The 27,531-nt window shown below is 42.8% G+C and overlaps 1 protein-coding gene and 1 long non-coding RNA gene across 3 annotated transcripts in view; one reads left to right on the top strand and one right to left on the bottom strand.

The window, feature by feature from the left end:
* The window catches only part of LOC109385460 (uncharacterized), a 207,421-nt gene extending 195,394 nt beyond the window's left edge, over positions 1–12,027 (top strand). For both annotated transcript variants that reach the window (XR_002124628.1, XR_002124627.1), the window contains exon 5: positions 11,957–12,027. This is a non-coding gene — a long non-coding RNA (uncharacterized LOC109385460). The remainder of the gene's footprint in view (positions 1–11,956) is intronic.
* Positions 10,435–27,128, bottom strand: NTMT2 (N-terminal Xaa-Pro-Lys N-methyltransferase 2). Its single transcript, XM_019647779.1, has 4 exons — positions 26,921–27,128; positions 15,499–15,674; positions 11,851–12,100; positions 10,435–11,111 (listed from the first exon to the last, which is right to left on the bottom strand). The coding sequence occupies exons 1-4, from the start codon at positions 27,072–27,074 to the stop codon at positions 10,840–10,842; spliced, it is 852 nt and encodes a 283-aa protein (XP_019503324.1). The 5' UTR covers positions 27,075–27,128; the 3' UTR covers positions 10,435–10,839.
* Between the last annotated feature and the right edge of the window lie 403 nt (positions 27,129–27,531).

Below are 27,531 nucleotides of genomic sequence, written 5' to 3'. Positions count from 1 at the left end.
TGTACAATCCAATTATCCATGTGAATTAAGAGAGAGAGAGAGAGAGAGAGAGAGAACTCTTCTTCATCATCTTTTTATTTATAAAACACTTCTGAGCTTATTGGCAGAAAGGCACACACGACGGTAACATTCAGGGTGGTCCGTTTATAACTGTCCCCTTCAACAGCACAGGGTGGCTTTAAGTGTGGCCCATTGTAAGTGGGCCGCCAGATGTATTGCTAGTCAGTCCTTCCTGCCATTGTAAAACTAGGGAAGGTTTTCAGGGGTGGGGAGTAGACAGACATCGGGAGGCTGGCGGGGCTTCAGAACTGTGAGACTAAAGAGATCCACGAGGAAGCCCTAGAGCTGGAACATGAAATACAAGCAAAAACTAGGGGATGTGTACTCAGTGCTGGGATCTTTTTTCTCACAGGGAAGGCTTTGGTTTTTTGTTTCGTTTTGGGTTGTTTTCGTTTGTTTGTTTTTACCGCCCTGGTGGTTACATTTCATTTGCTCATTTCCTAAATAGTAATTGAGCTTCTATTATGTGACAGTGCTCTCCTAAGTGCTGGGGACATGATAATATCTAAGCAGAGGCAATGCCATCCAGAGCCTGTATTCTAGAGAGAAGCAGGTGCGTCCATGGTACGGGGCTGGCGTAACGTCAGAGGCTGATAATGCTTTGGAGAAAAATAAAGACAGTGAGGCAGAGAGGGGCAGCGTCAGGGAAAGCCTCTTTAATCAGGCGACCGTAGAGCTGAGACCCATAGGAAGTGCAGAGGTAGGCCATGTGCACACCTGGCAGATGACACAGCCAAGCAGAGACTAAGGCAACGCGTGTGGTCATCCCAGGGACGGCCAAGACCCCATGGGTCCTTGGGAGACCGGCTCTACGCAGGCTCCCTAAGCTAAAGATTCGGATGGAAGTGGCATGGGATTGAGCTGGGGTTCCCGTTAGTTAACTGGAAGCAGAAACTGAGCTAGAGAGACAACAATTAACCCACTTCCCATGACCTCCTGCAAGTGATCACGGAGGGTAGTATGCGGTTAGTGGGGACTCCCCGGGGTGAGGGGAGAGAGGGAGAACTTTGCCCACAAAGCTAATGTGGCAACCACTTTTCGACTGAAGACCAGGCAGGTACTGTGAGGCCCCACCCAGGCAGTGGCCACTCCAGAGCCAGGGATTCCGCTGAGTTGCGAGGGAAGCTCGGTGTTTTCGATAGGGTTATCACAGTTACACTTTCTGTGTTCCAGAAAGTTTGCTGTAAAAGATGGAAAAGGGTAAAGGTGTTTAATTCCATGTGCTTTTCTCTCCCTCTTCTGATCATCGTGGGCTGAACCTGTATGGGAATGGCTTAAGCACCGACGCCGAGCCCCTGACCAGGGCCTGCGGTAAGAGTGCTCGTCTTTCCTTAGTCAAGGGTCTAATATCCCACTTTACACAATTTGGCTCCTGGATCCTTAAACCGCTTCTTCTAGAGCCAAGCCTCATGGCCCCAGGATCTGCCCACATCCCACAGGAGGTTAGGACTTTTCATTAATCTCTGCCTGGACCCTGTCCTCTGATTAGCAACCACTGACCTGTAATCCCTGTGATGAGGAAAGGAGGGCCTGGCTCCTATCAAGTTCAGCCGATGACCGGCTGCCTCTCTGGGACCAGCTGTCCCTGAGTTCTCCCCTCTCCAGGGAGCAGCGTGGTGACTCAGAGAAGCCATTCCCGTGCTCACTACTGAGAGTCACCCATCACTCCGAAAAGCGGGCAAAGGAGTCCTCCTGAGCCACAGAGACAAGGGCTAATATTCCAGAGATAGACTAACATCTCACATTAATAAACAGTAGCTTGACCCAGAGCAACGCCCAGAAACGCCAAGTGAATGGACTCAAAATTGTTCAGTGGGCCTGGTTCTCATAATTTAAATTTCAGTTTTAACAACACAAACTATCAGAGAACATCTGGTAGACACAGGCGGCCTGTCTGCCACGTTCCTTCTTCCTTCTTGACAAAGATTCCTGGAGGGGCTGAGAAGCAGACATTCTTCCACGGCATCCTTTTGTTCTTCTTGCAACAATTCAAGTCCTTTCTGTCCACACATTTAATCCAGCAGTGCAGGAAAACTGCAGCCTTCTTATTTATCCCTGCTAAGGCCCCAAGCGCAGGCGTCGCTGTCCCTCCCACGACACTCCTTTGAAGAGTTCCTATCAAGCAACTGTTCGACTGCATCTCTTGTGCATAGCATGAACATGTGACATGATTTTGAATTTTCTTATTATTTCCTGATCTCAGTTGCTGAAGACACTCAGACCCTGAAGACAGTTTCGGGTTATCTTCCTCCCTTAACTGTGTCCCTCGACTTTAGCCCACAGCTGGGGTACACGGGGTGGAATGTATTCAGACTTGTTGTGCAGTTGACTGGACAAGAAGCGGGACTCTGACCTATGCTGGCCCCATTGGTGACTCTTCCCAGTGAAATGAGAATTGAGAGCAAGATGGAGGATTTCTGAGAGCCAGTCTCTCCATCAGCTACACTTGCATTTTATAAGGTGCCCGGGCATCCATATACTGAACTTCCGCTGTTCACCCAGCTGGCCCAGAGATCAGAGTATTTCCTGAATCCTCTATCTCCACCTGCCTTCAGGCCGTGGCCCTGCACTTTGTACACAGGGAGGCACATTCTTCTACTTAGCGCCCACATATAATTGGACTATCATCCCTGCATTCAGCTTTCTAGTTTGCCTGTATTCAACATGGACCCTGCCGTTGCTAGGGAGTGCTTACTGTTCCATTCCTTAATTCCAGTAGAAAGGCACGAGTCTCCGTTCCACGTCTAGGTGAGATCAGTAGGGGAAGGAGGGATTTCTGTCCCTTTTCTATCTCTCCTTCTCTCCTTCCCACAGAAAGAGCAGCGATGCCTCTCGCTGAGATTGGGAGAAGTGGTTGGACTCAGAGAGCAGGCGTTATCTCCTTTCTTATTCTTGTTTCACTGTAGAAAGAAAGCGTAGAGACCTGATGATCCTTTCCTGTCAGTCCGCCACCCTCCCTGGGTCAAGGGAGACTGCCCATCTCCTTGTATCTGTTTTGGCAGATAGCAGCCCTTCAGACCTGACTCTCCTGGTTGGGGTGGGGGTGGGGTGCAGTGGGCAGGTGAGGGCAACCAAGTCCCAAGATCTAGACTTGTGGGGTGAGGGGAGACGGGGCATGTGAGGAAGTCTTATTTAGGCTGCAGGTCCAGGATACAGCCTCCAGCCTTGCTTGGTACATACTCAGCTAGTATTTGATCCTTGATTCCTGAGTTGATTTCTAAATTGGCTAAACCATTTAGAGGAAGGAATATGATGGGTTTTTCAGAATCCTCACAAGTCTTGAAGATACTTTGAGGAATGTTGAGTTCCATGAAAGAGGGAACTATTTTACTACAGAAAAACGTGTAGCCCTGCAGACCCTGCTGGGTGATTGCCTGTTAGGAGATGTGGGATCTACCCAGGTGTCTAGTTCTCCTTAAACTGGTGGAAGGTAACGTATACTACCCAGTGACTGCAGTTGGAAATCTTCTAATCTTCCTTGATTCCTTTCTTCCCGTCACTAACCACATCAAAACAATCACCAGCAACTTGGATTTCAACTTCCCAGTGTTTCCTCTGTTCCCCTGGGCACTGCCCAAGTTCAGGCCCTTTCATCTGAAGTTTTAATTATGGCCAAAGCTTCTAGCTGCCTTTTTTGTCTCCCCCTGCTTTCCACCATAGCAAGATTTACCTGCGTGAAGAAAACCTGATGAGGTCAGTGCCCTGACTAAAAACCCCAGGTAGTCCCTTGCGCTTATAGGAAAACCTGAACGTCTAACACGTACCACAGTCTACCCCAGCCTACAGATTCAAGCGACTTCATCTCCCATCATGCTTTGTTATATCCCAGCACCTCTCTATCTACGGCCGCCATGCCCCAACCTGACATCCCAGCCAGGTTCACATAGTCACCATTTCTTATATTCTATGTCTCGGTACATGCTATCAAATGCCCAACCATTTCACGATGCCTGAAATCTTCTTCCCCCAACCTCTCTGCCTCAAGGGTAAACATTTGTCCTTGGAGTCTCAGCTAAAAGCTGAAATTATATGTGACGTAGGTACGTTCCAGGCTCCTTGCGGCTATTTCCAAACCATTCTCATTCTCTCTGTCTCCTTCCTAGACCCTGTGGGGGTTGAATCTCATGTAGTTAAATCATATTGCCCATCACCCCTCATTGCTGATTTCACTGGCCCACCCACTCATTTTAGTTCCTGGTTCACTTTTAACCTCTCTAATACTGCCAGTGTCATCATCCTTGGAAGACTGCAATATACACAGGAGATGATTCTGTCTTTGACGATGGCCTCTCAGCTTCTTAAACTCCTCTTTTCCTGACCCTACCTCACTACCTCAGCCATTCATTGATATGTTCATAATGCTAGGCTTTGTCATTACCAATAATCTCTTCATAATCTCAATTTAATTCATACCAATCTCCAACCACAACCTCCATCTATCCCTTCATTCATCCCCTCTAGTGCCCAGACTCTCACTTCACAGGACCTCCAATCCACTGATTTTTCTATCTTTTCACTATTTCTAACCTTCTTAATAGCTTCTCTTTCTTCCTTGGTCAATCTTAAATGCCATGATTAATGAATATACTCACTTCTTTGTATAGACCCTCAATTCTCTGTTGTACTCGGCAAAACCACAGCCCTGGTTAAATCCATCCCCTCACCCAATTTGTGCCATCATTCATGCAGAAGAATGAACTGAAGACAAATGATCTTAATTATGAACCTCAACTGAACCCATATGTTGCTTGATGATCATATTAGACTTTTCCAGTCCATTCACTCTACCATGTATACAATGGCTATTTTGGTTTTTTTTCTCCTCTTTTCTTCAAATCCACAGCGTACCACCTCAACCTTCACTCTCAGATGATGATCTCTTTTAGTACTTCACTGGGAAAATTTAAACAAACAAAAAAGGACTTCCATAGACTCCCACCACCATCACCACCTACCCACTGGAATCTATACACATAAACCCTGACTTCCCACCTGCTACCAGAAGGGGTTTCAACATGCTCCTATCTAAAGCCAGTCCCTGCTTGCAAACTAGATCCCATTTTTTCATTGCTCTACTGATTCTCCCATTTTCCCTCCTGAATCCTGAATCTCTCCACCTCTATCAAATCCTTCCCATGAGTATGTAAATGCACCATCAAATTATTCCTTCCATCTTGAAAACAAAAACAAAGCAGTGCTTCTCTTAACCCTGCTTCCTTTGCCTGAAACTACTGCCTTCTTTGTTCACAAATGTGTTTCCTTTTCTTTCAAAATTCCTTGAAAGAGTTGTCTGTGTTCATCCTCTACATTTCTTCTCCTTCCATACTTGCTCATAGCTACTCCAATCCAACTTTTGTTCCTACCTACGCTACCAAAGCTGTGCTGGTCGATTCTGTTTTTCTCTTCCTTAGCTTATTAGAAAGCCCTGACACAGTCAATCCTTCTGTCCTTAATACACCTTCTTCGCTCAGCTTCCAGAGCGCACCCCACTCTTGGGTTGCTTTATCGGTCATCTTTGCTTTTTTGTTTTGTTGTTTCCTTTTCTTCCCAAGCTCTTAATGTTAGAGTGCTCCAGTTCTCATCATTTGTCCCCTTCATTATTTTCATTCATTCTTTTGAACACTCATCCAGAATCACGGCTCTGTGCTAATTTCCTATCCCCAGCCCAGATGTTTCCTCTGAACCTCTCACTTGCATATTGAGTTGACTCAAGATCTTCACTTGGTGTCATCTAAAAACTCACCAACGTTGAGTTCAAGCTGTCCTAATTCCTGATCTCTCACCATGAAAACTGTTGCACCACCAGCTTTCTTCACCTCAAATGATAGAAACTGTGTTGTCTGACCCAAAACTTGAGACTCATCTTTGAGTTTTCTCTTTATGACACACACAACCATTCAGCAAATCCAGTCGGCATTCATTTTGAATCTGTCTGGAATCCACACACTTCTCGCTACCTTCAGTGGTGCCACTCTGGCTACAGACGCTGGCACTTCCCTCCCCTGAGTTACTGCAGTATTCTCACTTAGTGATCCACAGCATTTTTCGTCACGTGTCACGTAGGAAACATTTTCTGCTTTGCAGGCCACACAGTGATTGGGGCAGTTCCTCTCCTGTACTGTTTGTAGTACAAGTGGGCATAGCTGTGTTACTTCCAGTAAAACTTTCTTTACTAAAGAGCAACCAGCTGGATTTGAACCGCGAGCCATCGATTCCCGACTTCTGCTCTCACTGGTCTCCGTGCTTCCATCGTGCTCCACCGTTCTTTTTTCTTGACACAATAGCCAGAGGAATCCTTTTAAACAAGTCAGATGGTGTCATTTCTCTGCCCCAAACTCTGCAGTGGCTCCCCTTCTCAATCAGAATAAAAGTACAAGTCCTTTCCGTACCCTACAAGTCCCTGCATGATCTGGCCCCACTCACGTCCCTAAATCTCATATCTTACTACACTCTCCCTCATTCACGCTGCAGCAGCTGCACTGACCCCCCCCCCCCCCCCCCCCCCCCCCGCTAGCACTCAAGACTCAGGGCATTTGCACTGCTGTTCCCTCTTCCCCCAGATATCCATATATGGCCAATGCCCTCGCCCTCTTCACCTCTTTGCTCAAATGTCACCTCTTCAGTGAAGCCCATACGAACCACTCTTTAAAATTGAAACCTTCCTCCATGACTCCAAACCCCCTGACTACTCTATTTTTCCAAAAACTTACCACTTTCTAACATAGAAAATAATTTGCTAATTTATAGCTCCCCTAAAATACAAGCTACACAAGGCCAGGGGTCTTTGGGTTTCATTCCCTGGTATATCCTGAGAGCCTAGAGCAGTCATGGCACATAGTAGGTATTCAGAAAATTTCTGTTGAATGAATCTGTGCAGCCTCCCAGAGGTGGAGCAAATCACTCTAGTCTCTGCATTACTTGAACTCTTTGTACGTGCCACTCTTTTAGTCCTTTTAATCCTGATTTATTATTATTTGTGTATCTGTCTTTCCCATTACCGAGCCATGATCTTCTTGGCTGTTTTCTACATGTTTATTTGCAGAAACGAATACAGCCTGTCATGTAGCAAAAGGTCAAGTGATGCCAACTTAATGTACAAAGGTGCTGTATCTGTATAGTTCTCCGGCACCAAATCACTAATCCTGCAAGTCAGTTATCATTTACAAAGTCCCTCCTCAAATCCGCTCTAGATACATGTATACACACACTCGACTAATTGAGATAATTTAAAACTATTTTTCACATATTTGCTTAATTAGCTTGCAGTGACCTCTGCAAAAACACTGGCCTCTGATGATTATAAGAGGTAGTTTTCTGGCATGGACACCAAAGCATCAAAGAGTCAACTGGAACTAAAGAAAGCAATAACACAACTGGTTTTAATTACTCATGACAGGCAGCTGAATATATCTGACACAGGTCTTCTCCCCAGTACATCACTCAAAGCAGACCAGTTACAGGAAATGGTGGAGAGGAAAAAAAAAAAGGATAAGGCTAAAATGTGTCCATAATACAAAGCAGATCATCTTTCACATGGATGACCTTATTCATTTTATTTTATATTTTTATGATGGTCCTGAATCTATAAACTTACTGACCCCTGAAGACTTGGCATGCTTCTATGCCAGTGCCTCGAAAGAGTGGCTCAGCTTCTCAGAAGAGGAGGGAGGTGGAGATTGTACCCATTCATGAATCACTGTGGAAGCCAAGGGGTCCTCCTAAGTTCATCTAGAATTGCAGGCATGTTTGCAATTAATTTATCTCTGAAGTACAGGTGAGCGCCTTCTACTTCTAGTCAACTTTCTCAGGAGGATTAGCTTCATCTGTAAGCTGATAGGCTCTTTGGACTTGTTGCCTAGCAGTAAACAGGTGAGGATGAGGCGTTGCTTTGTTATGACCTACTCACAATTTCAACATATCTCTCTTATAGGGTCCACCTGCTCACATGATGAAAGTATGGGCTTTGGGTTGGCCATATCCTTGGGTTGGAGAGAGAGAGAGAGAGAGAGAGAGAGAGAGAGAGAGAGAGAAGATCCTTCCTAGGCAGGACCTAGCTTTCTTGCTCCCATCTCCTGGATGCTTGTCTGATCCTTGGGCTCGCCGCCTTCTCATGTCTGTGCATTCTGGTTCACCTGCGTTGCTTGATCACTGTTATGACTAGTCTGTCACATCCCAGTGCTCATGGGAATTCAGAAGCCCTTGCTTTTTCCTGCTGCTGTGGTCTGATTCCTGTCTGATGCCTTCAGAAACTAGATGGCCTCCTGAGTCTTTCTACTACTCATCACATTGCCTTTTATACTCTCAACCAAGGTCTGAGCTACTGCAGTGTGCGAGGACCTGTGCTAAGAACTCTAACCGTGAGTGCTCTGCTAAGGAGCTCACAATGTAACCGGGGAATTAGCGAGTAAGCGGGCGGTTACAGTGCCCTCTAAGTACTGAGATAGAGTTTAGCAGACTGCGGTATGAGGGTGGCACATAGTGGGGCACCTAAGCCAGGCCCTGCGGGTGTAGGTGAAGGAAGCTGTCCTAGAGCTGGGAACATCGAAGCAGACTGGGCCAGACCAAAAAGAATGAGAGCCCTTCTAGTCTAAGGACGTGACATAAGTAAATGCCCTGAGCCACACACTGTGGCTCCTTCAGGGAACCGCAAGTAGTTAGGTATAGCTGCAGGGGGCATGGAAAAACCGAGGCTAGAGAGGAATCCTGGGGCTCGATCCCGGGAGGCTTTATTGTCACTCTAAGGAGTGGGAAGTCATCCAGTGGGTGATGGGGGCACTGAACGTTTATATGTGACGTGGTCGGATTTATATTTTAGAAAGAGGGGCATCAGTGTGGATGATGGGTTTTGCCATCGGGTCGTTTCCCTGAACTTGACCCCCACTCCTGCCTGCCCCACCTCACCTTCCTGTGGCTCAGAAGAGCCCAGATGAACGTGCCTTCCCCCATCAGGATCCTCAAACAAAACTACTGGTCAGAGCCACTTTGAGACCTTACCAAAAAATACAAATTATCTGAGCGTACTTCTCAGAACTAGACTCGCATGGCGACAGGGCCTGTGAGCCTCTAGCCTGTAAAAGTTTCCCAAATGACTCTGGGCAGTTGGCCTCTGGACAGAATGTGGGAACTAATGTAGACTGTTACTTACACTGCAACACAGATGTGCTGATCACATCAGCCGTGTGTTTGGGTGACTGAATTAGATTGACGATGGCTGGGGTAGGTCTCGCTCTAAAAGGCTTCCTTCTACAGCATCCGTGACTCTACTCCCAACACCAGAAAAATCAGTCCCTTACGTGCACTCCCATTCTTCAAACACCATGTCCAAACCTGAACGTGACCTATTAGGCAGCACGATCAGCTCCAACGGCCCCTTCTTTCAAGTCACTCTTCCCTTCATCTTGTACTTGTTCATAATAGCGTAGAGGGGGATGTTGATACAATTTACTCCACAGCTTCTACTTTTTCAACTAAATTAAGGATAGATGTAGAGTTGGGAAGCCGTGTGGAGCTGTGTGGTCTTGAACATTTCTACAGAGGATGGAAAGTGACTTGTCTTAGGAAGCGAAAAAGGACTACTCATCAACCTCAAAGACTCAGCCTCGTTAAAGGTCATCCACCCAGATCCATAGGACAATTATGTTATCCCCTCCACGAGCCCAGGAACACGAGAGCAGGGAAAATTGATAATTGTGTCAATCGGCAGCTGAACGTTGGCAGAGCAAAAAGTCAAAGAGGCAAGGGAACCAAGGGTGCCGTTGTTGAAGAAGAAAATCCCTGGGATAGGCCTAAAAAGAAGATTCAGCTAATTTGCTCCAAGACACAGAGGATTAACACTCACGTACCCTGTGTGCCACACTCAGTCCCTTTGGTAATGACTGGTTCACCAGTGGGTTTAGTTCTGTTCTCTGGCTCATGCGCTCAGGGCTCTACCTCCCATTCTGTTATATTACGTTAATACAAATTAAATTACGTTTGGTTGTGAAAGATTCTAGATTATTTTTAATTAAATCAATGCCTTAAATTAATCCAGTTAGTTCATTTTTCAGGTTTATAATTTTCCTTCTCTTTCCAGTGTACCTGCATATCAATCAAAGAAACAGGGTGGTTGCAATGAACTAAGCAGCATTGGGAGCCAGTGGCTAAAATTAGATTATCAGTGACATTTACTTATATGTTCACAGCTGAAATTTCAAGGGTACATCACTGAAATGCAGCCTTCTGTTATCAAATTACATCCATATGACATCATTGTGTGGTGAAACTGACCCAAAATAGAAAGTGAAACCATATACTTTTTCTGTCAAGAGGAAGGCTAATGACAAAATTAAGTAATGGGCTTGTTTTCATAAGGCTATTATGACTGGTGCCTTCTTAATTAGGGGGACATTTTTGTCTAAGAGAAGTAGTAAGCCCAAAGAGGAAGGAAGTATAATGTATCTAGCATGAGGACAGAGAAAGGGGGCCCAGACCGCACTCTATATGCAAATCCTCAGAATTTGTGAACATTGCTGCCTTCTTTGCTTATGAGTACCCTTGTACAGTTTATGTGCCTACAAGCATTTCTCCCGATATGTCACTCCATTTATCTTTCGAAAAATCCAGTGTGCATGTACTTATAGAATGAGTGCACACTTGTCCATACGACATCATCAGTTATTTCCAGACATGCATTGCGTCCCTTCTCTCCATCCCTCCATGAATTACCAGGTACGTCTCTGAGGGGAGCACCTCTGTCCCCAAGAACCGCTGTGCAGCCCCGCCGAGCACACCCACCGCGGGTCAGGAGCTGCTATCACTGTGCAGTGCAAACATCCACACCGGGAGGCACTGCTCTGGAAAGCCGTCCTGCCTCTCTTGGCCCAACACCGCCAGCCCACTCTTCCGAATGATGCTCTGCAGGATATCCATGTCCCGAGTCACACTGCTGTCACAGAGATCTAGGATGCAGCCCTCCCGGGCCACATTGTCCTTCAGTATGACGACACCGTGTTCTTTCAGGCCGTCTCGACACCGGGAAAGAAATGCAAGAAGGTCCTTGTCAGTCAGGTACCCTAGAGACGAGGCCAAGTAGATAGGGAAACAGCACGAAATGGTGGGTGGGAAAGAAGGCGAGTAGGACAGAATCAGGAGACCATCTGTCCTCTCGCTCATGAATTATTTAACAGCCTGGTGCAGGCAGCTTTGAGAATTTAAATAAGAGGAAGTGATCTCTCTGAGGGGGCACAGTGCCCTGTCTAGAAAATAGATGTTATACAATCTGGTCTGTCTACCACACGGACATGAGATAAACTATTGCCCATCCATGGGTCCCCTCCATGTCCCCCGGACAACCCTATTCTCTCATCACTGCTCTGTGTCTCCTACACACACACACATACACACACACACACACTCAGACCCAAATCTAATTCACTATTGTCTCATTTCCTGGGGATTTAAATCTAAGAAAGCCTAGTTTTATTAACAAGTGGGGATAAACATTTTTGGCCCCATGTCTTAAAGTTTTTCAAGTATTTAGGTTTCTTCTAGGATTTAGGTTGGTCCAAAGGCACTCTATCCCCAAGGATGGGAATTGTCAGGCTTACAGAGAAGTTAGGGGAGAAATCTGATGGACCAGAGCTTTTAAGGGGTTCCCATGGTACCAAAAGCTGGCTATAGGCACAACTATAGCTAGACCTCCCTTTATGTCCTGGCTCCCTCTCTGCAAGTCCTCCAGGGAGCCCCAAGTGTTATCTTCTCTTTCTGGGAAGGGGAGAAGGACAGGCACAACGCCATGCAAGACGGACTAACCGGAGACCCATTGAATCCAGATGACATCGTATCTCCCCAAAGGGGGCGTGAATTCCTGCAGGCTGAGGCAGTGGTAACTCTCTACCTTGTCCCCTTTCACCTGCAGGTAGTTCTGGGCCTCCAGGAGGAACGATTCCATCATGTCCACCAGTTCCACACGGTTGAAAACCGGCAACAAGACGTGCTTGCTGACCCTTCCAATCCCAGAGCCGCAGTCCAGGGCGCAGTTCGTCCCAGCTCTCCCGGGCCCCTGCACGAAGGTACAGACACCGCCCTGAGTCCCGGACATGCCAGCTGTCTATTCAACTCGACCATATTTGAAGGTCAGTTTCATATAGTAAAAAGCGTGATTTTAAGAGCATCATTCAAGGAATTTAAGCAAATGGATATAAGGCACATGCTACCACTATCAGGTTATAGAGCCTTCAGTTACTTTTTCAAAACACATCCAAACCTTTCTTCTTTTTGCATTCTTTATTTTACCCAAATATAGTCTTTAAAAGAATTTCAAAATGGGATTTTAGAAAATAATGTCTTGAGTTTAAAAACTTGGTAATTTTCTCTGAGAAATGGGCCACTGAAAGCCCTGTGAAAATAGCACTTGGTTAACTGTAAATTTGATTCGAACCTAATAAATGGACCCGCACTGTAGCTTACTATATATATATATATATATATATATATATATATATATATATATATATATATATATGCACACATGCGCACACACATACCTATGGCAAAGTAATGAGAGCATTTCTGAGTTTTAAAAAATTTTGAATTCACTCAGTGAACACATTTCTATTCATATTGGTATGACTGAAATTTTACTTTTTTCAAAACTGATACAAAAAGGTGCTTTTCACTCAAATCCTGTATCCTCCAGCCTCTCATCTCTGTTGCCTGGTTCTCTATTGTGTGCCCCCCACATCCTGGCACCTAGTTTCTTTCTCTGCCGCTCATCGTCTGAGAAGGGATATTTAAGGACCGCTCTCAGGGACACCTGGCTGCCCCAAGCTGTGATTGTACGGAGAGTCTGCGCCCTTTCATGAATGTCACCACAATGACATACAATGTGTGATTTCAAAACCAGATGTTTAGATATTTTCATTTTCATTTATGATGCTATCCTTATACATACGGATTCATATAAAATAATAAAATATCCTCAGGAAATTCATTTTGGTTTTGATTCTGCCTATGTATATTTTGTTTAGAAGAACATTATTTCAAGTTCATCCAGGGGAGTTTAATACCAAAATGAAAGTGCTAAAGGCCACTGTATAAAATCCACAAACTACAACAAGCTAGACCCAGAGCTTTTAGTGTGCAGTCTCTGAGAAATGTCACAAGACAAAACCATCAAATACCGATTACTTTTTATAAATTGTCACTGCCCGCCCCCTGCCCCAAAAATTAAAACTGAGGAACATTATCAGCTGTGCCCTGGACATCATCTTGGTATCATTTATTTGCTAAAGTAAACACATTTGCAGGAGTTTAAACACCTTTCCCCACCTTTTCCCATGTTGCTAAGTGTTGAAAGGAAAGCCAAGCTTTCAATGAAACAACCTGCCTTTTCCCAGTTGACTCCGGGATAAATCATGCCCGGTCCTCCTAGACCCTCCCCGCTTGGACCCTGAGCTGGATGCTCATTTAGAAGATTATTAAGGTCAAAGTACCAAAATATTATTTCTCTAAAAAGGCCATGTTGGTACTTAGAGGTCACAGGTTCACAATGAGTCTTGTCTGCTAAGAAGGGCTCCTCATATTTGTTTGAGACGCACATGCTGCCCTTTACCAACACAAATATGCAAGCCCGAGGCTGCTTCCTTCCCCAGGCCCGTGGGCGTGTGGACGGGCCCTGCCTGCCCAGCATCACTGGGGTCAGCCTGATGCTCCACAGGGAGTGACAAGACAGCTGGATTACTCGCTAAGCTTCTGGATCAAAGGCAGCCTCACCGCCAGGCAGGCAGGAAGCATTGCTCTGGGCCAGACTGGAGGAGAGTGGAGGTCTGCGGTCCATAAAAAAAAAAAAAAGGAAAGAAAGAAAGAAAAAGAAAGAAAGCAGGGATTTTTCTGCTTCATAAACCAAATGGAAAAAATATGTCATGGTTATGAGCAGGGAGTTTGGTGTCAGACAGACCCAGCTGAGCTTATGTTCCAGCTCTGTCTCCTACCAGCTGTGTAACCTAGACAACGTGTTTAGCCTCTCTGAGCCTCAGTTTCCACAAATGTAGAAACAAGGATAATACTACTGCTTACCTCCTGGAATTGTTGTGAGGAGTGAATGAGACGTGCTTCTAAAGGGCTCAGCAGAGCGACTGACCATCTCAGAAAAGCACTCAGTGAAATCAATCAACAACCCTGAGTTAGAAATGTTCCCAGTTACCCTGACCTCTGAATAGCCATGACCACTGCCCCACGGTCCATCTGGCTGCGGCTGATGTCCAGACACCTGGGCCCCAGTGGATGCTGCATCCTGATCCTATCGTCTCTGCCCAGACACTCGGTGCTTCCGGGAAGGTATCCACCTTCCACTTAAGATGAAGTGAACCTCATCTTAACATTACGGATATTCTTAATATTATGTTTCTAAGTAGGCTGACAGCCTAATACCAAATATCTATAATATTTATAATGTTCCTTTATCAGAATAAAATGAGTTCCAAATTACAAACAAATGCCTTCCTAATGCAAACAAAATAAACCAAACCTGTTAGCCAGTTAGCACACTATGTCTTCGGTAGGACTGACAGCAGCCTTATTAGGTGGGTTAAGTCTATTCTAATGCCTAAATGAAGCTCCTTAAAATATCACAAATGCATTTTATGAAAGCCTGTTCTCATTAGTACTAGCAATAAATTGAACGTATTGAGTAATACTTATGTGCACTAAAGCAAGAACCTGACACAGATGATCTCATTTGATCTTCACATTATCCAATGAGGCAGGCTCTGTGGTTATTCCCTAGTCAAAGGTAAGAAAACTGAGACTTAGAGCATTTAAGTAACATGCCCAGAGTTGCTTATATAGTAAGTAAAAAAACCCGTAATGACTCTAGAGCCCAAGATGTGGGCCCCTACACTGTACTGTCTCCCTAGGACCTGGAGTTAAGGAAATGGGGTTTCACCCAGTGCTGGGAGTACAGGGGGGCCACGTTCTTTCAAAGCAATGTCTGAACTATGTATAAAATAATGTAAAAAATATTCTACCGTAGGTATCATTTTTGAACCCAACATAAGCATGCATTTCCTTACTACATCAAATTTTTATTAGAGGGAGTCAGTAAATCACCCCAAGACCCCAAATAGCATGATCTCCCATCAGTCATCTGGCTGTCGACTGTTTATCTATGAGACTCTTAAAGAGAGGTCTTCTTAACCCCAAATTGTAGTATTAGCACTGCTAGTTCACCTTCCCCTGAGGCATGAGCGATGAGATGGTGCGAGGAGGGTGGAATGCCAAGTGAGATCAGCCAGTGGTTTGATGTGACCCATCCTTTCTGAACGTCTTAAAGCAGGCTTTCAGGCTAAACTCTTGGCTGGGCCATATGGCTTTAATACGACTTAAAACAACACAGAAGCATGTGAGCTCAATGTTTACAAGAACTTTGCCTCCTCATCAAGCTGCAGTTGGATAACTCACCCCAACAAATTTCCTAAGAAATTCCTGAGAAGCCTGGATATCAGGGTCGGACAGTTCAATGAAATTTCCCATCATACCCTCTTCTGTAGCTGGTACTTCTCGGTAGAAAAGTTTAGCTCTGGCATAGAACTGCATCTCACCATTGATGACTTGACTTGTTAAAGCATACAATTTCACTGCAAATGAAATATGATTAATATTTATTAATATCATATGACAGAACAAATTCTATCTTATCACACATTCATTTCCCCATAGAATCCTATGAATTTGTGCCGTGGTGGAAAAGGTACTGGTTTGAAGTCAGAGACCTGGGTGTGAGTTCTGGCTCAATGATTTACTTGCTATGTAAACTTGGGAAAACTTCTTAACCCCTCTGATCTTCACGTATCTCATGCGTAAATCACAATCATGTGGCATTTTTCATGAGTTAATACCCTATGGCTTAGTAAAACCATAGCTTTATTACTATGTTTTGTAAGCTTAATAGTACAGTTTGCTATAGCAGAATAAACAATGTCACAAGTCTTATAGTGAGTTTTATCTTTGAGCTCCAGATGTTTTATGAGAATCTAATCATTAATCCTTAATTTCTAATCACAAGGTAGATTAGTGGTAGCTGTCTTTTCATCTCATTTTCAAGCAACTCATGCCCAAATATCTCTTTGTACCAACATTACAGAATAAGTTCTTGAGCTCTATCTTTTGAAAATAAACTATTGGGTTGTCGAAAAAGTCATGACATATTTTGTCTATGTTTTTCATTGCAAAAATGCGTCACGACTTCTCTGACAACCCAATAATAAAAAAGATGTAATATTTACTGAGCAACTATTCTGGTCCCGGTAGTGGGGTAGGCACGTTATACTCTGATGTACTAGGTTATTTCATTATTTCAGAAACCATATGAGGTTTTATTTTAAGATATTTATCTTTTAGAAAAATGTGTTCCAACTTCTGAAGGGTAACTGAGTATGCATTTAAGGGTGTTTTTAAACCAAACTGCACCCTTGCAGATGTAAAATATTTTCATGAGCACATTTAGGAGGATATGATAGGATGTGGATGTGGATGAAAGAGGAACTGTAGGCTGAATACATGTATTTGTCTTCCCACCTACCCAATACTCCCCAAGAATTGTTTTAATAAACTCAACCCACAACAGTAAAGAAAATGAGAGGGGCCTGGTGATGGACTCATGATTTCAACAAATTTCTGGAAGACAAAGAGCAGATAGAAAAAAGCTAAAGAATTTGCAGCCCTGGATAGTTGCAAAAGGAAGTAAGAATTAATAAAAAATCTGTCTACAGACCAACCACTGAGAGGGAAAAATGCACCCTCCCAAAAGCACAGTAACACAGCTGTAATGTGTGTATGTATGGGGAGAAGGCAGGGCGGGGGGCACGGCAGGGGAGAGATGTCTCTTCTGTAAAAAAAAATTAAATAAATTGCTTAAGGACAGCTGGACCAATTAGTGCTGTGATCCTAGAACACTACTCATTTTGGCATACAAATGACTCCAAGGACATCACCTGCTCACACTCATCAAAGTCTGGTAAGATCTACCTGGACATTAGAGCTTCCTATCATTCTTTCTATCTAGAGGAGAGGTATATAACAGAGGAAACCATCTTCTTTACCTAGAATCACTGACCCTATCCTTTATTCCTAAATATGGATAAACAATGATTTCCAAACCCATGGAGGGAAAATGGCAGCCTGAAAGAAAGAGATAGAGACAAACAACCAGAACTGCACCCAAAGGAAATAGAAGTAATTCAGGAAATAATTTAAATAATTCAGAACTTAAACCAAAGCTAAACAAAAACCTCATATATCCTTGGAGAGACGTGAGAACTTGTGCATCCATCAATGAAACGTAAGATGCCAAGAAAATGACAATTTAATGAATAACAAAGAATTCTTAGAAATTGAAGTTTTGACTACTGAATATGGTATTGAGTAAACTTATCAGGACATAAGGAAAAAGGAAGCTATGGGAAACAGAAGTAAACGGATTAGAGCTATAAAGACTTAATTCAGGAGGCCCATCATCAGCTGATTAGGAGTCTCAAAAAAACAGAGAAAATGAGGGAAGAAAATTATTAAAGAAATAGTAGAAGAAAGTTCCCCAGAGCTGAAAGAGATTGTAAGGTCCCACAAATACTGGGCAGCATAGATTAAAAATAATAATAATTAAATAAAAGCCACACTTATCCTTAGGAAATTTCAAAACACAAAGAATCATGAGAAGATTCTAAAGTTATTTAAAAAAAACACAAGTGGTTGGCCTTATAGTTGGGTTGCCAGATTTAGCAAATAAAATATATAGGACACACAATTTGTCTTGAATTTCAGATAAAAAATGAATAGTATATTAGTATGAGTATGCTCAAAATATTGCACATTGCATGGGATATACTTATAAACACTTGTGGATTATCTTAAATTCAAATTTAGCTGATATTTTATCTGACAACCCTATGTTCAAAGGATTAGAATCAGGCTTATGACAAATGTCATCAGAAATACTGGAAAATCATGGAATGGAGCCATTAATATTCAGAGGAAAAATTATTTTGGAGCTAAAATTTAACCCCCAGTCAAATGTGAAAGAATGTTTATCTCCCATGGATTCATTCTTCAGAAGTTCCTTGAAGCTATATTCCAGCCCAATGAGGGTTAAAATCAAAGGAAGATATGTGACGAAAGATGATGAAATTAACCCAAGAATCCAATGGAAAAAAAAATCCCAAAATCACAGATGTTTATCAGAATTAGAGAGAACTCAGTTTATATTACAACAGAAAATATAGGCTTCAAAAACAAGACCTTGAAGAAGTAGAATGAACTGAATTCTGGGCAATAGAGTAGGTAAGAAGAAAAGAGGCATTAGTGATAGTCTAAGGAAGACATATTTTTAATTTCAGCCACCAAAACTGAAAGACAGTTGAAAGCTCCAAGCAAAATATGCAATGGTACAAAAATGTTATGATCAGGATATGAAGCAAACCAAACTATGATGTAATTTTGAGTAGAAGGACTATAAGAAAGAGAATCTATTTAACCTAAATTAAGAACATGTTTCTTCAGGTAACACGAAGATTGTGACATTGGACCAGTGTACTACTTGGCTCTGAATTGAACAATAATTACATAGTCCCAAATTTTTATTCTAAAAGTTAAAAATCCAATAAACACCACTTATATTGCAATGTTCCATTGTAATATGTTCCATCTGTGGGAGTTACATCAGTATTTTCCAACTTGAAGACATTGGAGCCAGTGTTTGGATCCTTGAATGATCATGAATTTGCTGAAAGGGCTACAAGAATCATTTTCCATGTATGTCATTTTCTAGAGACTAAAAATATTACTCGTATATACTATATCTCCTATATATTTAACTATCATATGTAGATTGTTATTTTAGAAGTGCAAATCGTTTTAAAGCATCAATAAATATATAGATGCTTTTTTGCCATTTTGTACACAAATTACCAATTGAGAAAATACAGCACTAAAAGAAGAGTCTTCAAGTTCGAAAACACTGGGAACTACTGCCTAAACCAACTCCCCTTCCCTAGCACTTGGTAAAGTGTTGTATAAGCAGCATGGGGCTCGATAAATGCTTAAAACTTCAACAAGGATGACAAAAATCAAGCAGCACCACCTGAATAACAGGACTGTTCCCAATTCCTCTGTACATCTCAGAAAACCAGGCTAGGAAATCACAGTTCATAGAGTCTTCCCATAGTCGAATACTACCTTGGATCGTAGGCAAGCCACCGCTCCGTGCTCTCCTTGATCCAACCAAAGCAGCAAAACAGCCACGCTCATCATCACCTGCTTAAGTCAACTAGTTGGTGGAGTCTATTAAAACCCTTAATCTGGAAATGGGAATGGCCCATTATGCCAGCAATGTTCAGACCACAAGCGAATGCCAACCTCAGCAGGGGTCAGACTCAATAGGTAAGATTTTATGATTATGGGCTTGAGTTCTCATTTACACCTAATTGACAGGAGCATTTCACTCAAAAGATATATGAGGTGTCATGGCCAGCCCGAGGTTTTCCCTCCTGATGGTTCCTGCAGTGGTGCAAGTTGACACAGATACGGTAATCAGTCATCCGCCCAGGCTTTTTTTATTACAGAATTATATCGAGTAGCTTATTCTTACAGGGCTGAAATGTCTCTGAAACTTGGGGTACTCTAAGACAGACTAGATGCTCTATCAGTTTTCTGTATAATATGGTACTTATTTCTTGACCTACGTTATGAGCTGAACTTCCAGAGGCCTTCCAATGATTTACTTGTTACAGAAAGAAAATTAGAGTACAAGTTCAAGTGCCCTGAAGAAGAATAAAGATCTTGTGAAGTCTCCAAGAAAAAGTTTGTTAATAGCTAAGTGTATATGTTTGCTGAGTATCTTCTTTTCCTTCTTCTTCTTTTTTTTAATGGTCGGATATTGCTATTTCAGATTTCATTCCTGATGTCAGACCTGTTTGTCAATTGAAAATTGATGTCAGAATCTCCAGAGGATATGCAGGCAAGGTTGAGACAGTAAGTTGGAGTTGGTTGGAGGCAGAATATTGGATCGAGTTACCTTTTTATTTATAAGGGGGTGAGGAGGAAGCCCAATTAGGAGAGGCCCTTATGAAGGGTAAGACCTTCCATAAAAGAGATTTGCAGGTGGGCATTTCCCAACTTAAGCCATTAAAGAAGTACTGGTTAAAAATGGAAGGAAGGAAGGAAGGAAGGAAGGAAGGAAGGNATTAAAGAAGTACTGGTTAAAAATGGAAGGAAGGAAGGAAGGAAGGAAGGAAGGAAGGGAGGGAGGGAGGGAGGGAGGGAGGGAGGGAGGAAAGGGAAGAGGAGAGGGAGAAAAAAGGAAAGAAAGAAAGAAGGAAGGGAGGGAAGGTACAATGGAATATTATTCAGCCATAAAAAGGAAATCCTACCATTTGCGATAACATGACGAACCTCAAGGGCATTATGCTAAGTGAAATAAGTCAGACAGAGAAAGACAAATACTGTAGGATCTCACTTATATGTGGCATCTAAAAAGCCCCACAAATTCATCTCTATTCTTTTCAGCAACAGGGGAGGGTGGGAAGTGGGACTTGATCCATGTTTCTGGTGGAATCCAGAGGTCTGGATGTGCAGGGTGCTAGAAAGCTGTCATTACCGAGCCTCACCATTGCCCTGAGAGGACTTCTAGGTTTTGTTGGTTCTCTGTGTGCTTTAGGAGTCTTGTATTTCTTGTCTTTAAAATAATGCACTGCCTATCCTGAAAGTTTTAGAGGGCTTTTTCCTTTTCAACTGAGGGCTTGTTCAGCCTTTCCTAAGTTCTTTCCAGGCTTCAACAGAAATGAGGTAACCAAAGGTGGGACAATACACACTCCCCACTTCAGCAAGGGTCTACGCAGGCCCCCACCACACCGCTCATGCCCTACCTGCTTGGCTGAGTGTTTCCCTAACCCTGTATTTCCACCTGAGTGTTGTACCTGACCTGCTGTCCAATTGAAAAAGGCCAGCAGCCAGGCAGAGATACTGGAGGCAGATTTTTCATGGGGAGATTTTGAATCAGAAACGTCGGAAGCTGACTCAGCAGTTGCCATGCCTCTGTGCACCTCTGCCCCATCTTGCGGTGGTGTCTGCCGCCCAATTTCCACATCCCACAAAAGTGGTCTGTGTGGGCCTCTCTCCTACACTAAACCCTTCAGGATAAGGCTCCATCTTATTTTCTTTGTAACCCCAGCCCTTACACCTAGTAGGCCTCCTTTGAATGTTCGTTGAGTAAACGAATATTGTCTAGTATTTTGGACTTTGAATAATATACGGGTTCAACGGAGTAGTGAGTGGCTATAAGAAGAAGCTGACATAAGCACACATAAGGGACACTTTTCATATAATTTATGAAATAGCTATCCTTCTAATTATGCATATTCAGATAATTTTAAAAAGTAACTATAATTGATCAAACATGTATATATGCACTACATATGCTAGCATTTATATCTAACTGAATATGTAATATAAATGTTATTATCTACAGAAGAAAACAAGGCATTAAGAGATTAATTAAATTGCCCAAGATGGAGTAGCTAGTGAGTGATTTAAACGTAGGTCTATTTAAATCCAAAACTCACATTTCCTCCATCTCACACTGTGTATCTGAAAGTCTGCTAAATAAGATGGGAAATTCTCTGGTTCTTCATTCCTTTAAAGAACAAAGATGATCTTTCAGCATTTGCATTGCAAAGGTAACAGTAAACATTTGGAAAATGTATCACTGTACAAGGACTTGTGCGGGATAAAGTCCATTTGAAAAATGCCAGCAAGTGTCTTATAGGAAATGTTTTTATTAACTCTGGCTTTTAATTGTGATGGCAAAGGGGTGACCATTGTTAATTTCCTCCTCAGAGACTGATTTTTCTAAAAAGGGGTAAATGAAAGGGGTTACCAACGATCCGTGGGTACCTCTGATGTGCCAGGCTTTGTGCTGGCACTTTCATATCATCTGTTCACATTATCTCTTTTAATCCTCACAGTTATACAAAACTGGGGCTATCATCATTATTTGACAAATGAGTAATAGAGAATCAGCAAGATTTAGTAACTTACCATCACATAGGAATGAAGTGTTACAGCCACGTCCTAACCCATACCCATTTAAAAGCAAAGCTGTTGTTCCTTCTGCTGACTCACATGGGACCACTGTTCTAAATGCGAAGTTAGATTCAGACTTTAACGATGTCCAGGAGTAATAGACTCTTGTTCAATATATAATTAATAAATATTCAGTGACTTCTAGGTACTCAGAAATATGCTGTGTCTAGCACTAGAAGAGTTATTGAGCGGTAGCTTAAGTGAGCGTTTCCGTTGGGGCCGTGAGCACTGGTATACAAACTGGAGATTTATAAAAATTGTCCTATTCTACTTCCTGTTTACTCACAAACAGCCACCTTTGGAAAATTCATTCACTCTAAGACTCCAGCTGAACGTGGGCGGGTATCACTAGGTCATATGAACCCATTCACTGGCCGGCTGCTGTTCTTGATTATCTCAATAGCAGGTCAGTGCTCTGCCTAGACTATGTTTTATATTCCTGTCCAATAAAAAAAATATATGGTAAAACTAAATATTGCTGCCCACATTAGTCAAGTTGCTCTTTATGTTGGGAGGTAGCATGATTTTGAGGTTCAAAAAGGCAGACTCTGGAGTTAGGCTGCCTGGGTTCTAACCCCACTCCACCATGCACCACCGTTATCTGGCAAGTTACTTAGCTCCTCTGTGTGTCCGTTCCTCTGATGTAAGATGGGGAAAATAGCAGTGCCACCTAATAGGGGTGTTCTGAGGATCAACTGAGATAATATATGCAAAACGCTGAGAACAGTAATAGGCTTGTTCCCATTTCTTTCTGAAGATCTGCTGTATTCAGTGTCATAGCTAAGTCTTCCACTGGAGATTTTTAGTGTGTGCTCTCGCTTCTCCATGAATCTCTGAAGCTAGCCGGGAGTATTTCAGCAAATGTCCCCATGACTGAAGGTCACTACATAGTGAGACTGGCTGTCTAACTCAGGCAGTTGGAAGGAGGAAGGAAGGAAAGAAGGAATCAAAGAGCCTGCTTAGCCACTGTTCTTCCCATAATTATCCCAAACAACAAACTCTCTATGCAGACCCGGCAGTAGCGGTTCCCCAACCTTTTAAAAGAAGGGCTTTATTTTCACTTCTGTGAAGTCTTGAAATCATCAAAAGGGGAAGCCAACTCTAAAACACCTCAGTGGAGCTGGGAAAGGAGCACTTCTACTGGCTAAGTTTCATTTCCAAATAGAAAAGCATAACACCCACTGCAACCTGAAAACTCCTGTATAGTAAATGAAGCTTATCGTCATTGGTAATGCTTGTTCTGAGAATGGCTACATAGTGGCTTTAAAAGGGGCCTGGCTCTGAGGAAGGGGGAAAAAAAAAGCTAATACTTATTGAGCATTGACTATTTTCACATATATAATTGCATTTGATCTTTCCGACAGCCATCCAGTTTTGAGGAAAATGATGCTCAGACACTTTAGTAACTTGCAGAGGTGGCTTCTCTGTCAGCAGCAGTGTCAGAATTTGAACTCAGGACTTTGGTGACCAGCAATTAATTATCAGTTGGGGGCCATTTAATTTGTTTAACAGATTTTTTTTAACTCTTTCTGTGTGCCAGGAACCATGGTAAATATATAGATATAGAAAAGGACAAATGAGTCTCTACTCTCATAGGAACTAGAATCCAACAGGGGAGCTGACATATGTAAATACATTCCACTAATATACATTATAATCCCCTGGGACATAAACCAAGGGTTAAGCAAATTAAGGGTATTTGGGGAAGCCTTCTGGCTGGATACAGTCATAGTGGCAGGTGAGACATATGTGCTGATTCCTTTCTGCACCATTAGGAGCCTATAGAGTTGGCCACTTTAGAAGTACAGTAATACCTTGGTTTGCAAGCATAACTTGTTTCAGAAACAAGCTACTCGTATTGCAAGACATAGCTCGTTTACCAAGTTAAAATGTTTTAGAAATGTTTGCTTGTCTTGCGGAGCACGCGCGAACCACGTCACTCGCAGTCCACAGTTTCCCTGGACTTCAGCTTCTGCCATGAGAAGAAAAAGGTACAAAAACATCTGAGTGTTCACAGAACTGATATCCTGACTTCCCTGTACCCTCAATTTAAAGCTTTTGAGAATTAGTTATTCGTAGATTTGCCTCCATTACCAGCTTATAAGATCCTGAAAAACAGAGACTCCATCTCATTAACGTTTGAATCTTGTCCAGCACATGGAACAGTACCTCAAACAACAATCAGAGTTCCATAAATGTCTCTTATGCTGAACAGAACTGAATTGCTCAGAAAGAAGAAAGCCTGGTGTTTCTGTCTCTGAAAAGCCATGTTTTTTCTCCTGTGACAGAAACATTTTATTAATGACTAAATATGTCCTCTCTCATTGCCCAGCATCCTTGCAGTTAGGAAAGGCTACGTGAGTCGTTCTGGGCAATAATCTCTAAACAGAGGTAACGTATATCCTCTGGGACAAAATATTTAAGGGCCGGTAGACAAACCATTAGCTCCTATCTTTCCTTGCCATGGTGACTAGTCATGTTTTAGAAAGTGGAGCCTTTATCATCCTAGATCCCCAAATACCTAGGTGGAACATAGCCCGTCTCTTCATAATACATGTTGAGATGATGTAGCAGAAGCAAAAAATAAACTTCTTTATGTTTGGCCATTGAGATTTCAGGGTTAACTTGTTATTGCAGGATAGCCTTGTCCACACTGACTAATATAGCCCTCAATTGCTAAAATCAAAGAGATACTGTGGATGAAGCCAGCTCTGTTAGTCTCTAGGGAAGCTAATATCTGGGCTGAATCATAGGGTCAGAGAAAAGAAGCAGTACCCATTTATGGAAAACCAACTGAGTGAAACAGAGTCATCTTTGGTTTAGAATCGACTAATGGTTTTTTCCAACTGTTTACGGAACAGTTGGATGCTACAAAAGTACCCTACAAGTCACTGGTGAGGCACAAAGGATAGAGCAAGGGGGGACCCTGCCCCCAACCCTAAGCTGAACTTCACTTTTTCCTGTATTTTACATTGGGCTTCTATGGAAGACTTTGTCAAACTATTTGTCTTTTAATTGTAATTTTTTTAAAGGCTGGAAATCATTGATAAACTATTAGCACATTCACAAAGGAGAAAAATAGATAAAATCAAAATGACTATTCTGGGTAAAAAAAAAAAAGGATTGAGGCCATGTAAATTACAGTCACCTTGTCCCAAATAATTCTCATCTGATTTTCAGAAAAGATTGTTATATTCTTACTTTGAAATTCATCTTTAGCTACTTTCAGAGATGAGTTTCTTTTCTCTCTAATAATTATTTTTAAAATTTGGCAGTCACCTGCGCCTTAGTGAGTTTCCGATCAGTTATTGTAATTGACAGCTTTCTCCAGTCTAATGAACCAAGGCCACCAAGCTACTGTGATTGAAGTGTGGCCCAAAGAGTGTCTCCAGCAAAGCAATATTCTGCCAAAGTATGACATAACCAGATCATTGTCATCTTCTACATGGATTGTTCTAATCTTTTCACTTGGATAAAGATGAGATGTATGGTATGTCCTAAAAGAATGACTTATAAGGCAGTGTGATCTACCAGAAAAGAGTTCTGGTCTTTGCTACCTTGATGAGATCTCATCATCTCTGTGTTTTCTTTTCCTCAATTGAAAAAATAAGATGAGGGGGTAAGAGGAAAAAAAAATAATGACACTTGCCCTATATATCCCATGGCGTGTGTCTATGAGGATCAAATAATGTCATAATATGAGATAAAAGTAGTTGTATGTCTAGAATTAAAGATCCCCTCAGAAATGGATTTATAAAAAGAGACTTTGGCAGGCTGCTAGCATATAGTTTGATGAAGGCAATGCAAAGAATTCTGTAGCCCCTTTCACGTCTGGAAAGCGTGGCCGTATGGAGGGCACAAAGGGGCTTTCAGACAACCTTAAGGAAACAGCCTGGGGCCCATACACACTGTTCCTGCTTTCACTGGGGGAAGCATAAATCAAAGGCGGGTACTTCACTCTTTAATGGTACGTTATTTCCCTTTCAGTGCTGTTAAGAGTGCCCTGAAGTGACCACTTTCACAGAGGCTAAGAAAAGTAGTGTAGATGCACGAGAGAAGCTTTTTATTGCCCTATTGTCGAATTCCCTGAAAACTAGAGGAAATAGCTAAAATGGAGACACGCTACTGCCCTGTTTGTTTGTTTTTTCTTAATATCAAAGACCAAATCTGCTCCTTTTAGACTCTATTTTTCTGACTCAGGAAGGCCAGAAAGGATTACATGGAGTGTATAAACATGCACACACACACACACACACACACACACACACACACACACACACACACACACCCCAAGGCCACCTTGTAAAGATAAATAGTAAAGACTATTACCATTTAGTCTTCCTTTTTAAACTCTTAGTTGATATATTACTGCATTAATACTCGTTTATCTTTGAGTTACCTAATTTGCCCACCTTTCTGTTCTTGCAAATATTAAAAATGTCTTTTCAGACCTTAAGAAATGAGTTTGTACAAGTCTGATACTCAGCTCACCAACCCCCAGAGAAGCAACCTCCAGTGGCTAAGGGTGCATGGAAGTCCCAAAATAGAGACCTGACCTGCAGGGCACCACTTAATCTTTGCACCCTCCGTAAAGAATGCCATTGATATTTTGAAGCCGGCTGACATGGGTGGTGGGTTCTTTGTATCTGAAAGATGCCCTTGTTCTCTCTGCTCTTTCAGAAGTCCCACAACCTCACACAATCCCTTCAGTCACTTCTTGTCCCTTGTCTTGGAGCTCTGACTCACTTACCCAGGGGGATTTTTTCCAGCAGGTAGAGATAGCTCTGAAAGAAGTCATTGCGAATGGCTTTGTGAAGGATAAAGGACATGCTATGTCGGCAGAGTTCATCGTCGGTCTTCTGCCAGCGGGATCTAAAGGCCAAGTGGGCTCCCAGGTGGGCCATGGAGGAGGGGGATATTATTATTCCTACCGAGAGAGGAAGCTGGCCTGGCTGTTTCTTTGAATTAGCCTTCTCTTCCTACACGAACTTGAGACTGTCATTTTAAACCAGTGCCCTGTCCATCTATATCAGGACAGGCCGTCATGGGGCGTGGGGGGAGGGGCAGCAGACGTGAGGCGGTCAGGCTCTTGGCACGTCCGTGTCTGATTGCTTGGGCGACACCACTCCATGCCAGCAGGTGCTAAGTAAAGATGAAAAACAGGCTGAGGGAGATCCTGCTTCATCCCGGCTTGGCAGAGAAGTGCGTCTCCTTTAGCTGCCTCTTCAAACAGGCAGGCGCAGAGCCCGCTAACACCCTGAATATTTGCTTTAATTTGATTCTTAAATTGGAATAGCTGAATTTCCATTTCAAAGAGTTGTGAATATTTTGCAGGAGATCCTGTTGCCTGATTTCCATCCT

This window comes from Hipposideros armiger, unplaced genomic scaffold (genome assembly GCF_001890085.2).
Source record: "Hipposideros armiger isolate ML-2016 unplaced genomic scaffold, ASM189008v1 scaffold_6, whole genome shotgun sequence".
NCBI lineage: Eukaryota > Metazoa > Chordata > Mammalia > Chiroptera > Hipposideridae > Hipposideros > Hipposideros armiger.
Note: the sequence above shows the minus strand (reverse complement) of the source record. Positions and strands in the feature narration are given on the sequence as shown.

What these genes read in the sequence shown, in the direction of transcription:
- NTMT2 (XM_019647779.1), bottom strand. Translation starts at nt 27,074, where the DNA reads ATGGCCCACCTGGGAGCCCACTTGGCCTTTAGATCCCGCTGGCAGAAG. An exon ending in GCTGGAAAAAATCCCCCTGG is followed by an intron (nt 15,675 to 26,920) that starts GTAAGTGAGTCA and finishes TTTCATTTGCAG; the next exon opens with TGAAATTGTATGCTTTAACA. An exon ending in CTGGATTCAATGGGTCTCCG is followed by an intron (nt 11,112 to 11,850) that starts GTTAGTCCGTCT and finishes CCTCGTCTCTAG; the next exon opens with GGTACCTGACTGACAAGGAC.